The sequence below is a fragment of the Panthera leo genome, chromosome B4, assembly GCF_018350215.1.
Source record: "Panthera leo isolate Ple1 chromosome B4, P.leo_Ple1_pat1.1, whole genome shotgun sequence".
NCBI lineage: Eukaryota > Metazoa > Chordata > Mammalia > Carnivora > Felidae > Panthera > Panthera leo.
The window spans coordinates 48763563-48777646 of record NC_056685.1 but is presented as its reverse complement, the minus strand read 5'-3'; the positions used below and the strand labels follow the sequence as shown (position 1 = coordinate 48777646).

The 14084-nt window shown below is 36.7% G+C and overlaps 1 protein-coding gene across 5 annotated transcripts in view; it reads left to right on the top strand.

Annotated features, from left to right (window-relative positions):
- The window catches only part of EPS8 (epidermal growth factor receptor pathway substrate 8), a 188601-nt gene that overhangs the window by 156354 nt on the left and 18163 nt on the right, over positions 1-14084 (top strand). For 4 of the 5 annotated variants that reach the window (XM_042945901.1, XM_042945902.1, XM_042945903.1 and 1 more), the window contains 3 exons: positions 3991-4121; positions 9293-9401; positions 10280-10423. In XM_042945901.1, the coding sequence (XP_042801835.1) occupies positions 3991-4121; positions 9293-9401; positions 10280-10423 (384 nt within the window). The remainder of the gene's footprint in view (positions 1-3990; positions 4122-9292; positions 9402-10279; positions 10424-14084) is intronic. The other variant, XM_042945904.1, reaches the window with a different exon arrangement.

Genomic DNA, 14084 nt, shown 5'->3' with positions numbered 1-14084 from the left:
GAAGGCCAGAGCTTCTCCTGGATTCATTCCCCAGGCTCAAATGAGCATTTCTAACAGTATCATACCTTGAGAAGAATCACAAAATTTACTGTACCTTTCAAGTATTTAGTAAGCTTTGGAGTAATAACCTATTTTGGGAGCCAATGGGGGGATTGAAATTGGCTATGTTATCCCTTCACATCTCTTAAAAATGACTTTTCTGTGATTCTTCTTGTTCCGTCAGAAAATTAAACATTGCTTAAAGCTGAAGCAAACCAAACAGGGTGATCAGAACCTGAGGAATTAGGTGAATGAGGTCTATTTGGAGAAGAAACAGTAAATGATGACTAGATGCCCCTTGAGGTCCTGTTTGTTTCCTTTATTTAATTCCGTCGATAAATTTTCTCAGACTGCTGTGGGTATTCATAGCAAACATGATAGGAAGGAATGATTAGCAAACTGGAGTAAATCTTCACTTTTAAGGAAAAACACTTACATAAATTAAATTTTTAAAAAATCATTCCCTTGAACAATAACCATAATATTATAAAAGATTGATTAAATTCCAGAACTTTAAAAAAGCACATGTACTGCTTTGAAGATATGTTTTTTCCTAATGTAATTGTTTTTTCCTCTGGCACACTAAGGGTAGAGTCTATAACTGCCTGTCCTTCTAAACGAGGGATTAAGAAGATGACCTCACAGCCCTTTGCCTTGGTCGGCAGGCACACATCCCTCTCCAGACCTCATCCTGATGGATGGTGATGAGGATTTTATAGTTCAGACCTCATCACTGTGGATTTCCTTTCCTCATAGAGGGTGACTTTTCTAGAGGGAAAAAAAGATGTAATCAAACAGGAAATTATGATACACGTGTTGCTGCTATAGTTACAGCTGACTCTTTTCAAATCACAGAAATTTCTAGCTTACAGTCTTTATATCTTAAATAAGAAAATACATCCACTTAATAATACATGCCTCAGAAATTCACTTCTGTGAGTTCTTTTTCAATTTGTGTATTTAAAGGGAGAGTAATGTGTTCTGGGCTCCCAGTGTCAAAGTTGTCTACTCTCACTGAATAAGTAATTTTAAAGGAAGAATTATTGAGAATCTTTCCTTATAATGAGTTATCATTTTCCTGTTGTAAACTATTTGCCATTTTATGGCTTAAGTACTTATTCCGAGGTTTTAAAAAAATGAAATGAAAAGCGCCTGCTAGCTGTTCTAGGGGAATTGATGCCTTAAGAATTTGTTGGAAAAGAGGCCGAGTAATGGTGATTTAAAATACATAAAAAATGCAATCATCCTTAGAAGAGAAACTTTATTATACTTTATTGCTACTAAAATAAATGCACTCAGGACAAGACTTGGATGATTCAAGATCTGGTGGTTTTGTTTAGAATCGAAAGGCATAGGTGACGTGGGGTGTCAAATGTGGGTAGCAATACTCAACTTCTTTACTTCCTCTGAACCAGCAACAGCCCTAGACAAGGCTGTGTATGTAGTCATCACAGTTAGTCATTTGTCATCATTCTCTCCTCCCTCCCAATATTCCCAGTCACTCTTAGGACCCAGTGATCTCATACTGGCTGCCCTCACTCTGTTCTGTTCAAAGTTAGCCAAAGGTGAAGGTGATTCTACCGGGTTCTTGCACTCCGCCCTTTATAACAGCCTTTAATAAAAAGCTGCCTAACCATCTGATGCCTCTGCTCTCAACCAGGGAAATGAGAAACCAACTTAATTAAGCTATTTATTTTATTTTTAATTTCAGCCTTATTGAGGTATATAATTGGAAATCCTAAGATATTTAAGGTGTTCATCTGGTGATTTGATACACATTGTGAAAGGATCCCCCTGTCTAGTTAATTAACACATTGACACATCTACCTCACATATTTGTCTTTTTTTTTTCTTTTGGTGAGAACATTTAAGTTCTACTCTCTTAGAAAATTTCAATTATACACTATAGTGTTCTCAGCTATATTCACCATTACATTATATCTTCAGATTTCACTCATTTACAGCTGTGAGTTTCTGCCCTTTTACCAAATTCTTCCTATTTCCCCAGCCCTTGGTACCCGTTTTTCTACTCTGTTTCCATGAATTTGACTTTGGTTTTTCTTTGTGTAAATTTCACATATAAGTGCTATCATGTCGTATTTGTCTTTTTGTGTTTGGCTTATTTCACTTAGCAGAATGCTTTCAAAGTCCATCCATGTTGTTACACACAGCATTATTCTCATGGCTGAATAATACTCCATTGTATATTTATACCACATTATCCATTCATCTGTTAATGGGCATTTAGGTTGCTTCCCTATTGTGAACAATGCTGCAGTGAACATGGGGATGCAGATATCTCTTCAAGTTCCTAATTTCATTTCCTTTAGTATTATACCCAGTAGTGAAACTACTGAACATTTCTCATTTTTTGAGGAACCTCCATACTGTTTTTCATAGCAGCTGCCCCAATTTACATTCCCACCAATAGTGTACAGGGATTTCCTTTTTTTCCCACATCCTCACCAGTACTTGTTATCTCGTCTTTTTGATGATACTCACCCTAACAGGTGTGAGGTGACATGTCATTATGATTTTGATTTACATTTCCTGGATGGTTAGAGATGTTGAGCACCTTTTCATGTACCTTTTGGCCATTTGTATGCCAAAGGATGTCTGGAAGGATGTCTGTTCAGTTGCTCCACCCATTTTTTATTTGGACTGGGTTTTTCTTTGTTTGTGTTTGGTTGGTTGGTTGGTTGGTTGGTTGGGTTTTTTTGTTTTTGTTTTTGCTCTTGAGCTATGAGTTCTTTATATAGTTTGGATTTTCAGTCTTTATCAGATACATGATTTGCAAATGTTTTCTCTGAGTTTGTAAGTTGCCTTTTCGTTTTGTTGATGATTTAAGCTAAGGTATTTAAATGGTGAGAATTTTTTCTTTGTGTTAAGTGCAGTGTATTCCAGTGAAATATATTCCAGAGGAGTAATATAGTGTGAGTTTTTTTGACATCCACACTTGTCCACTGAAGAAACCCTACCCACACTGTGTTTATCCGTACTCCAACGAACTCTGTCATTAGAATGAACTATAGTAAACATGTATCTAACACTTTTCTAAGACATTTCCAGTTTCAAATATTCTGCCCCAGTGAGTTCACAAACACTTTCAATAGCCAAGGACTTCCATTGCTTCAGGGTCTATTGTATGTGTCCCATACTCATTTCACATAAAGAAACAGTTAAAAATCTTTACGTACTTTATGTACTTTTTTTTTTTTTTTTTTTTTTGGTCTTTGTTTCTTTGTTTTTTCCTCATAGCTTTAAAACTATGGTGCTCCTTGGGACCCACAGACCTCAGCTCCCCCTCCTGGTAGCACCTAGTAGGCTCATGTCAGAATTGTGTTAAACATAAAAAGAAATTATTCCCATCATTATCTTACCCTGGACTACTGACTCTCAAGATCAGTATGTTTCTGCCTTTCTGTATTTTCCTCAGTAGTAAATCTGGTAATAGTGCTGCCATTTAAAAAAAAATAGGGACTGTGTACATTTAAAAAAATGAGAGGGGGTATAATTTTAATACACAGAGTTTAGATGATTTTCATGTGACATTTTTTTGTTAGAGTAGTAAAGGTCTGTTCCTTAAACTTAGAGAGCAAGGGGGAAGAGTTTTATTCTTGTTTTTAAACCAATTTCATTTTATATAAATTGTTAACATCTATCTAATACCAAAATCACCTTCAATGGAATTCCTAAGGAAAGAATGTATTACTTGCATACCCGGCTATTTTCAGAGTTAACATATAGCTTTTGTACTAATGACTTTTCCTGTTATAAATAGGTCTTTGATTAAAAAAAAAATGTACCAACCCCATTTCATAATTTGTTAGTAATGGCCAATCACTTGAAAATGAAACTGATCATATTATAGTGGAGGGTTTTGTTCACTGACGTCAGTGGTCATTCAAATAGTCTTAGCAATTCTTTAATCTCTGTTTCTCTGTCTTTCAGCAGTCCAGTGTATCAGAGTATCCTCCACCTGATGGGTATGCATTCAATAACATGTACACAAGAATGCCCCATCTGGACCAAGGGGAAGCTGCTGTGGCTTTTAAGCCAACTCCTAATCTCCACGTAGATAGGTAAGATTTCATGGGCGCCACTTGGAGAGCTGCGGATGACTGTCTCTGATTTAGTGCAAGTAGAGGTCCCAGTGTCTGCTTTGTTCACTACTTCTTTAAACTTTCCATCTGTTAATTGTTTGATAAAATTTCAGTTGTTCCTTTATAGAGCTGGCTTTGATAAAGAAAGCCTCTAGTCTATAATTCTAACTGGAAAACCTCCAGCCTATAACTCTAATTTAGAGAAAATGCCTTTGGATGACTTTCCCTTTTTAAAAAGGTGCTCTGACAAAATCTGTGAATTAAGAAGAAAGAAGAATTGTTTTTGAAACTCTCCACTAGTTTATACCAGATGGTCTGTAAGGATCTTTCTTTAAAAGGAAACAATTTCCATCTTTCTCTCCTTCCAACAAAAACAAACCTTCCTTTAGATAGAACTATTTCTAAATATAAACTAAATATTTAGAAGAAGTCAGTGTCTTATTTGCCATTCTTACCATTTCATCTTACTGTATTTTATTTTTACTTTCCAGTTTTAGCTTTCATTTATTTCCCCTTAGTTTCACTCTTGAAAAAAATTCAGCGTGGGTAAATGTGGAGAACTGAGATGGGGGAGAAGTAATGGCACTGGAGAAGGTTCACTTCTTCAGTCTTGTTTTCTAGCCTCTGCAAATGAGGGTGCCAAATGAGGATTGTGGCCAACCCATATACAAAACAGAAACAAAGGAGGTGAAAAAGGAAATGGAAGGATGGTCATTCAGGTGAATGGGACTGAAAGCTTGCGCTGGTACCTTCCTGTCACAAAGCTTCTCTTACCACGAGGGTTGCATTCCCTTTACTTCTTTTCTTTAAAAAAAATTGTTTAATGTTTATTTTATTCATTTTGAGAGAGAGAGAGAACATGAGCAGAGATAGAGGGAGAAAGAGCATCCCAAGTAGGCTCTTGATCCCAATGCAGGGATCAAACTCACAAGACATGAGACCGTGACCTGAGCTGAAACCAAGAGTCAGACACTTAACCTACTGAGCCACCCAGGAGCCCCTTAGTATACTCTTTTCTTAATAGAATATAAAGAAGGTAGAATTAAAATTTTTTTGTTTTTGTTAGGAACGACAACAGAGGTAATACTTAAGTAACTGGTATAGAAATTTTCCAAGTATTACTCTAAGGACACCAGTAACATATTATATAGAATATAAAGTCAGCAATGAATAATACATTTTAAAGATGCCAACATATGAAATATTTTTTTAAATTTTTTGACGTATATTTTATTTTTGAGAGAGAGACAGAGTGCAAGCGGAGGAGGGGCAGAAAGAGAGGGACACACAGGATCTAAAACAGGCTCCAGGTTCTGAGCTGTCAGCACAGAGCCCGATGTGGGGCTCAAACTCACGAACTGTGAGATCATGACCTGAGCGGAAGTCAGCGCCTAACCAACTGAGCCACCCAGGCACCCGAAATAAGTTTTAATTATAGATTCAATTTTTAGGAGATAATGCATGAAACTTATTTTTGAAGCTTAAAAGTTATTTCATTGAAATTCTTGAGTAACTTATTACTCATCCCAGTATTTTCTTCCTTTTTTAAAAACATATCCACGTACCAGAAATTATTTTAAATTGGTAATTCTTCCCTTTTTGTTCTATCTCTCCAGTAAACCAGTGATTTTTCATAGCAAAGTAACAAAGCTACAAAACCACTTGAGTACATTTCTCATGTGTGTTCAGATTTATAATATATATTGATAACTAACTTTGATCATTGTCAACCTTGGGACCACATCTAGCACATCGTGGCCACTCAGTAAGTGTAGATTTATTTGATTTATTGAATGATTGAATAGGCACATGGTAGTGTATCCAACATGTCAGAGTCACTACCTATGTCTTTGCCCTTCACCTCTAAGCCTGTTAGGTATAGTGTTACTGATGGAAAAAACTCTGCCATTTATTTTGGACAGCTTACCACAAAGTGTTTTAAAAGTTTATCTTGATCATTTTAGAGGGTCAGGAGAGTGTACTTTGACTTAGTGATTTAGTTATATCTCTGTACCTCATCTGCTTCCAAACTGGATTCAGTCAACTCACTTAAATTATATGCAGTTTAAGTAATGCTAATATTAAAAATAAAATAATGAAGCAAAAACTACAAAATTAAGTAATCAAGAGTGGGGGTAAGAATTAAAATTTTGGAAGTATAGATTGATACTGTGATTGAATTTCAGATTTGTCTTTGAGGTTCCTAGCTGTCAGCAGAAAGAGAAACAATCATTTGCTGTCATTAGCAAAAGGAAGAAGTATATATTGGTTTATTAGGATAAATAATGTTTTTTTTTTTTTTTTATCCAATCCTCAAAAATATTTGTCTCATGAAATTTTGTATAGAATGTGAGGGATGATGTAAGGGACATTACTTTTAAAGATTTTTTTCCTCATTTAGAGAATGTTGTGGTAAATATCACAAAGTTTCTTTTAGTAACCTTTGAGAAATAAAAAATTTAAATGGAATTTATTGAAGGCAATTCCATGAAGGGATACTCAATTATGTATAGAGTTTAGGGTTGTCAAAATTTACCCGGGGAAAGAATTTTTAAAAAAATACATTGAGTGGTGGGGGCACCTGGGTGGCTCAGTTGGGTTAAGCATCTGACTTCAGCTCAGGTCATGATTTCACAGTTAGTGAGTTCGAGCCCCAAGTCAGGCTCTGTGCTGACAGCTCAGAACCTCCTTCATATTCTGTGTTTCCCTCTCTCTCTGCCTCTCCCCCAGTCGCACTTTCTCTCTCTTAAAAATAAATAAACATTTTTAAAAATTCAAAAAAAATACATTGAGTGGTGGGTAGATTGTATATCTGAGTAGTCTTGTGGATCCCATCTCTCACTCAGGCTATTGTAATAGGTGCTGGATCGTTGACATAGGCACCTGGATCGTTGATGTTTCAGGTTGCTAAGAAAATGTATCATCATTATTGCAAAAGATAATCTGAAAGTTCTGGTCTGATATAAAATACACAGAGGTTTGGAATTTTCTTTTATAATTATTTTTTATTACCCTTAAACTCTATTACATGCCTATGCCTGGAATGCAGTAAATACCATGTGAAGTATATTCACTCTTCAGTGAAACTTACTGTGCCATTAGGTAAACCACCTGTTGAATTTAGAACCCTCTCCTTTGAGGGATTACAGTTTACTTCTATCCCAAAGCAGTTCATGCTTCAGAGATGTCTCCGATCATTGCTGACTCCACATCTGCTCTATATCAAGTGGATATCGATTATTCCAAACCAGGAACAGAGAACATACGTTTTTATATATTATAGATCTCTTAAGAAACCTTAGTATATCTGAAAAATTATACAGTATGATTTTCAGATTGATTATATGGTCAATATCGTAGCTAAGTTTTATCTATAGAGGGCAAGAAACTGTAAACCGTAAAGATTTGTACTCTCTAGAGCACTTTTTGAGTGCATGCTGGGTAGTCATCTCTGAGACACTCAAAATAGCAAAGACTTCAAGGAGAGCTGTGGCAAACTTTTCTTTTTAATTCACTGGTTCCGAAACACAGTGGCAGAGAGTTATTCTGCCCTGTTATAGTATACTCAACTCTCTATTATTAATGGTGATTATTTTCCAGATCATGGGAGGGGAACACGAGGGAAGAGAGAAAGATAGAGAACTGAAATTATTGTTTTTCTGACTTCTGGAGTGGCTGAATTTTTTTATCCCCCCAAATGAAATCTAAATAGAATGTAAACATATAAAGTAGGGAAAGGGGGTAGGAAGCCCACAGAACAGCTGTTAAATTATTATTAATATATAATAATTATTTGGCTATAATGTCACTTTTCTCACTTTTCTTATTTTTTAAAACTATATCAAAAATAGCCAGTAGGTAGCATAGCTTTTGGGTCATCTTTTCTCATTGTCCCTTTCCTCTTCTGGAGTTACTAAGAGGTTGCCAATTACCTCTGATGGCAGAATACGTTGTGTCACAATTGTCGTGCTGGCCCTGCTGAGACTCATTATTCCAGAGGACCCTGGTGGGCCACTTGACAGGGGAAAGATGAACAAACGTCTTTAGTTCCTTTCTGCTTTTTCCCTTGTAGAAATGAGTAAGGAAATGTGGAAACGTAAATGGAGGAGAAAATGAGAGAGTGAAATTAATAAACAAGAGTTAAAGTGTTTTATTATTGAAATGAAGAAAATAGTAGTGCATTATTGATATATCAATTTTTGTATTACATATAGAGGTATATTTTAGTTATGTTAAATTTATTAGTGGTCATTTAATGATTAAAGGAAGTATTTGGTTTTTTAAGAAAGTTTTGTGGGTTTTTTTGTTTTTTTGTTATTTTGAGAGAGAGACCATGAGGGAGGGACAGAGAGAGAGGGAGAGAGAATTCTAAGCAGTCTCTGCCCTGCCAGCTCAGAGCCTGATGCAGGGCTCCAATTCACTCACCGAACTGTGAGATCATGACCTGAGCTGAAATCGAGTTCGGTGCTTAACTGACTGAGCCACCTAGGCGCCCCAAGAAAGTTTTCTTTTTAAAAAAGCATAGGACTCTTGGACCTGTTCTTACTATTAAAATAAGTTTATAATGAATGAATGGATTAACTAATTAGGAGGTGTTATTAGTCTTACTCTTAATTCATACCTACCCTTGCAATTTAGGAACTGGGCAAAACTTTTCTAAAACTTGACAGTCATAATTTTTAAATATGAATTAAAGACATTGCTTGAGTTAGTGAAATCAACATATAATTTAAATTTCTACTATGAAAATTATCTTCAGTCTCTTTTAATTTTATAAAAAATGCTACCATTGATCTTTATCCCAGTTCTTTCATGGTAGAGTTGCTAATTACCAAAGTAATGTCCCGGTATATTTAATGGACAAAGAATTCATAGATTTGTATTCTGTATTTGGCTTAGTATCCACTAACCTTATGATTTTGCATTATTTAGTTTTGTATTAGCCATAGTTTGCTCATTTTAATAGTAATAACTCCAAAGTTTTGTTCAGTTCTCATATTCTATGAAATACAATAAACTAAACTACTATTGTAATAATTTGTCAGAATGTTTTCTGGTAGGAATTGGCATTGATTTGCTTTAATGTCTTACTTCTGTTTTCAGCCTTTAGGAAGAACTCACTAAATGAACATTTCTCTTTCTTTTTATAGAAATTATGATCTACTGAAAGCACAACCCAAGAAGTATGCCAAATCCAAGTATGACTTTGTGGCAAGGAACAACAGTGAGCTCTCAGTTCTAAAAGATGATATTTTAGAGGTAATAGAATTTTACCTTTTTTATACTCTTAATAAAGTGGATTTATTTTGTATATTGTATACAATATACTGCATGTTGTATTTGGTATATATCTAAACCTTCCTTAAAAAGTGCCAGGTCAATGTCATTTTATTTTATCCAGGATAAAAGCATGTTATAGATACCTATATCTATTTAGGAGGGGGAGCTTGCTTTATCTTATTTTTTTGTTGGGTTTTTCTGGGGGAGGGGGTGAAAAACAGAGGTTGGTGGGGAGGACAGAGGTTGAATTTCTTGGCTTACTTGGTCCTCTTTTCTTCTGGGATTTATCCATTTTGGAATCAAGGCTAGTTGATACATCATAATATTTTAACGAGAGAAAACGTTTCCTTCTTCCTGTCATAGTCCCCTTGCACAAATGTACCCATCATTGAGTAAGCTGTTGATTCTGGGAATAATCTACCATGACTCTCGAATCCATTTCTTAGATCATAACTCGGAGTTCATCTTCTTTAATATGTAATGTGATAGTCATGATAGTTTTTATAAAAAGAATGGTTTCCATTCTTTTCCTTCCTGTTTGAAGGGTGTAGACAAAAGACCTCTCCAAACATGTCATCTTAGTCATCTTTCCGTGCTTCAGATAGCACAGTTAAACCTTCTTGGCAGGCGATGAGGACCTTGGGGACATTCACAGTAGTGGTTCCATACATGTTTTATACTAGTAATTATGATTATCAGTGTAACTCCTGAGAATCATTCAACCCACAGTGTGTTGATAGTAAGTCAGCTTATTAGAAGTGAAAAGAGTTTCCTGATCTAAGGAATAAACATCGAACTTCTTTCATAGATTGGTTTTGGTATGGAATGATGCCTTTATTTTTTTTGCATGATGACAGATCCTTGATGATAGAAAACAATGGTGGAAGGTTCGAAATGCAAGTGGAGACTCTGGATTTGTGCCAAATAACATTTTGGATATAGTGAGACCTCCAGAATCTGGATTAGGGCGTGCTGATCCACCATACACGCATACCATACAGGTATTTATTATGACTTTTTGCAAAATTTAACTTTTATAAACTCTCAAATTGATTACTCTAAAATGGGACTTAAATACCTTTTGTGTATTAATCATTTTGAGACTTAATTTGTTGTATAATTTGTATAGTTTTTTTCCTAGGGTTAGCGGGGGGGGGGGCAATGGCGAAAGATATAGGGAACAATTATATATACGTTTTTTCTGATTTATTTCTTCAGAAAATTGCTTAAAATGTTTACCAGTAAGTGACCTTCTCTTTTTTCGCACACATCCTATAGTCCTTCTGATGTTCAGAGAAGCAGTATTTCTGCCTCTTCACTCTTGCCCATAACCTTCCCATCCAGTGGTTTCTTCATAGAGGGTGGCACTGGGACAGTGGCTGGAGGGTGGCTCATCTTCACCATCTTTCGCCCTTATTCTCTTAAATGTTCTGCCACTGACCTTGAACTTGCACTCTTCCCCCCCCCCTCCTTACACCAACACGTGGGTATTCATTTGGACTATAATATTGGTCCTCTCTTGATTTTAAGATTAAAATATACTTATGACATAGGGTAGATAGATCAGGCTCTCTCTTGTTGATCATTAAATAATCTTTGAGTCACATGACACATTTTCAGACTTTATTAACTCTGGTAGCTCATTCACCTGAACATCTGAATCCACTTACTATTTAACTTGGGATTTTTGACCTGTGACAGAACCTCTAGAGTCCAGTCTGCTAGCAGAGGCGGAATGGATGGACCGTCTCATATGTAGCATATGAACCTGTGGTGGTTTCTATATCATGCCCCCAGGAAGAATTATTTTAATTTTCAGAATCTTCAGCAAAAAATCACACCTGACCCCATAATAATGTCATAAACTTGAGAAGCTCCATATGCTGTCCAGTGACAGAGTTGATGTTCATGCCAGGTATAGGCTTAGTAAGATACAGCTTGTCCACATGTAGGATGGTGATCATACCTCTGCTGCATGACCATTCATTACTTGTGGCCCCTCATAGTGTTCACACTGAGTATAGGTCCTGTGGTCATCCAGAGTGACTTTTGGCCTTACTAGAATCCAAGAGTCAAGCAAACTTTTTTTTGTTTTTAATTTTAGAGAGGGGAGAGGGCAGAGGGGGAGAAAGAATCTTAAGCAGGCTCCATGCTCAGTGTGGAGCCCGCCATGGGGCTCGATCCCACAACCCTAGGATCATGACCTGAGCTGAAATCGGGAGTCAGATGCTCAACTGACTGAGCCACCCAGGCGCCCCATGCAAACTTATAAAGTAAAGAATTATTGTACAATGTATGTATCTTGATAACTTAAGGTGATGTGGTGGAAATTCTGTTTGCCGTGCTTGTTTTGGCTAGCCTGATGTGCATATGTACTATGTACTTAATTTATGTTCATCATTTGTCATTAGCTTTTGATGCCAAAGAAGGAGTTTGAGTTATTCAAGGTATGGTCTACTACTCCATTTCCTGTGGATTTTTGAAGTGACTTTTCTAACTTAGTTTGAATACCTTTTTCTTTCCTGAGTTCCTTTCTGATTTTGAGATGTGGTTACCTGACATAACATAGACTTCCACCTGGTTTATAAGTGCCAATTCCTTACCTTCTTTCCTATAGACAGTTGGACGAAATGCCTTAAACAGTGTTAAAGAGTGAAGTATATGCCTAAAACAGTGATGGAGTATATACCCTTTGAGTTTATGCAATGTTAATGTTAAAAAGTTAACTTTTTAACAGTTAACTTGTAATAAGCTATCAGAGACACTGTTCACAGAGACTATCCCTAGATGCTGCATATGAACAGGAGTCAAGAGTTAAAAACAATTATCCAAAGTTTTGTTTGTGTGCATCCTTACTAGGGATGAGCAAACTCCAATAAAATACCAAAACATGCAAATAATGTCAATTCTAACTAAGTATTTTACCCCACCAGCAATTTCCTAAGGAATTTAACCTCTCTTACCTTTGTCTGTTTATTGTTCATTCTTGTCTTTTCCTTGATTCTTGGCTTGAGCCATAAGTTGACTTTTCTGTTTAAAGGTTGCTTCTGTTTAAAACCAAAGCAAAACTGTTGATACATATCACAGGTAGGGAGAGTACTTTTTGAGGACATAAATTTTATTCCTCCTTTCTCGAACAGAGCCTCGTCTTACATTTTTGTCAACTTTGGCACAACCAAGAAATTTTTTAAGTGCTCACAAGCTTCAGGAGTTTGTTTTGCTACTTTATGTAAATAGAAATGTGTGGGAATTGCCTGTTTGGGCTGGTTCCTTTTAAACTTTTCAACACTATCTGACTGTCTTCTAAAAATTTCTGGATGCAGCTCTGAATACAGTGATATATGTGGAAACGTTATAGAAGCTGTGTGTGTGTGTGTGTGTGTGTGTGTGTGTGTGTGTGTGTGTGTGTGTTTAGGTTAAGAGCTCTGCTTTTAAAAGGTATTAAAAAGAGTTTATTTTTTAACAGCTCCTGAAAACTTTGGGCTTAGCCCAACAAAACCACCAAAATCTTGTAAAATTTTAATAAGCAGTCTTGACAATCTGCTATTTGGCATAAATCCTACTCTAAAAGAATTCCTTTTCTCAAAGCATCTATAACACACACACACACACACACACACACACACATACACACACACACACACACACACACACACACAGTGACTAGGTAGAATAAGATGGAAAAGACAAAAGCATCCTTGGTCTAATATACCTAAAGAAAAACTGTGTGGCTTATTTTGAAACGACAATAAAGATACCACATATTTATGTAAATTCCAGTGATCCTAACCCTCTAGCCTAACAGACCTCCACCAGATTACAAACCAATCAAGAGCAACTCTGTGTCTTATTCATCTCCTTATTCACCTCCCAAATATTTATTGAGTGCCAGGATCTTGCATTTGATGAAAAGGAAGACAGAAAGCCTAGCACTGAGCAGGTCCTCCATAAAAGCCTGCTGTCTGGAATCTGAATCACCAAGCCATCTGCCACGGCTTTGCTCCTTTGTTCTTGAAGCATTACCAGTGACCCTCTCTCTCCTCAGAAAAGGATGATAAGGGTGCCTGGGTGGCTCAGTCAGTTAAGCGACCGACTTCGGCTCAGGTCATGATCTCACGGTTCATGAGTTCGAGCCCCACATTGGGCTCTGTGCTGACAGCTCAGAGCCTGGACCCTGCTTCGGATTCTGTGTCTCCCTCTCTTTCTGCCCCTCCCCCACTCGTGCTCTGTCTCTCTTTCTCCCTCTCTCTCTGTCAAAAATGAATACACATTTAAAAAAATTAAAAAAGAAAAAGAAATTGGTGACATTCTTTTCCCCCTGGTATCTTCTATCCATTGAGATCAAAATATTGAAAGAATTTAAAGAAACTTCTTTTTTTTTAATGTTTATTTATTTTTGAGAGAGAGAGAGAGACACAGAGCACAAGCAGGAGAGGGGCAGAGAGAGAAGGAGACACAGAATCCAAAGCAGGCTTCAGGCTCTGAGCTGTCAGCACAGAGCCCGACACAGGGCCTGAACTCACGAACCACAAGATCATGACCTGAGCTGAAGCCAGACACTCAACCGACTGAGCCACCCAGGCACCCAAGAAACTACTTCTAGCAAAAACATTTTAGATCCCTGTACTGGACTGCTGAATGATACCTAATGATTAATTGCTT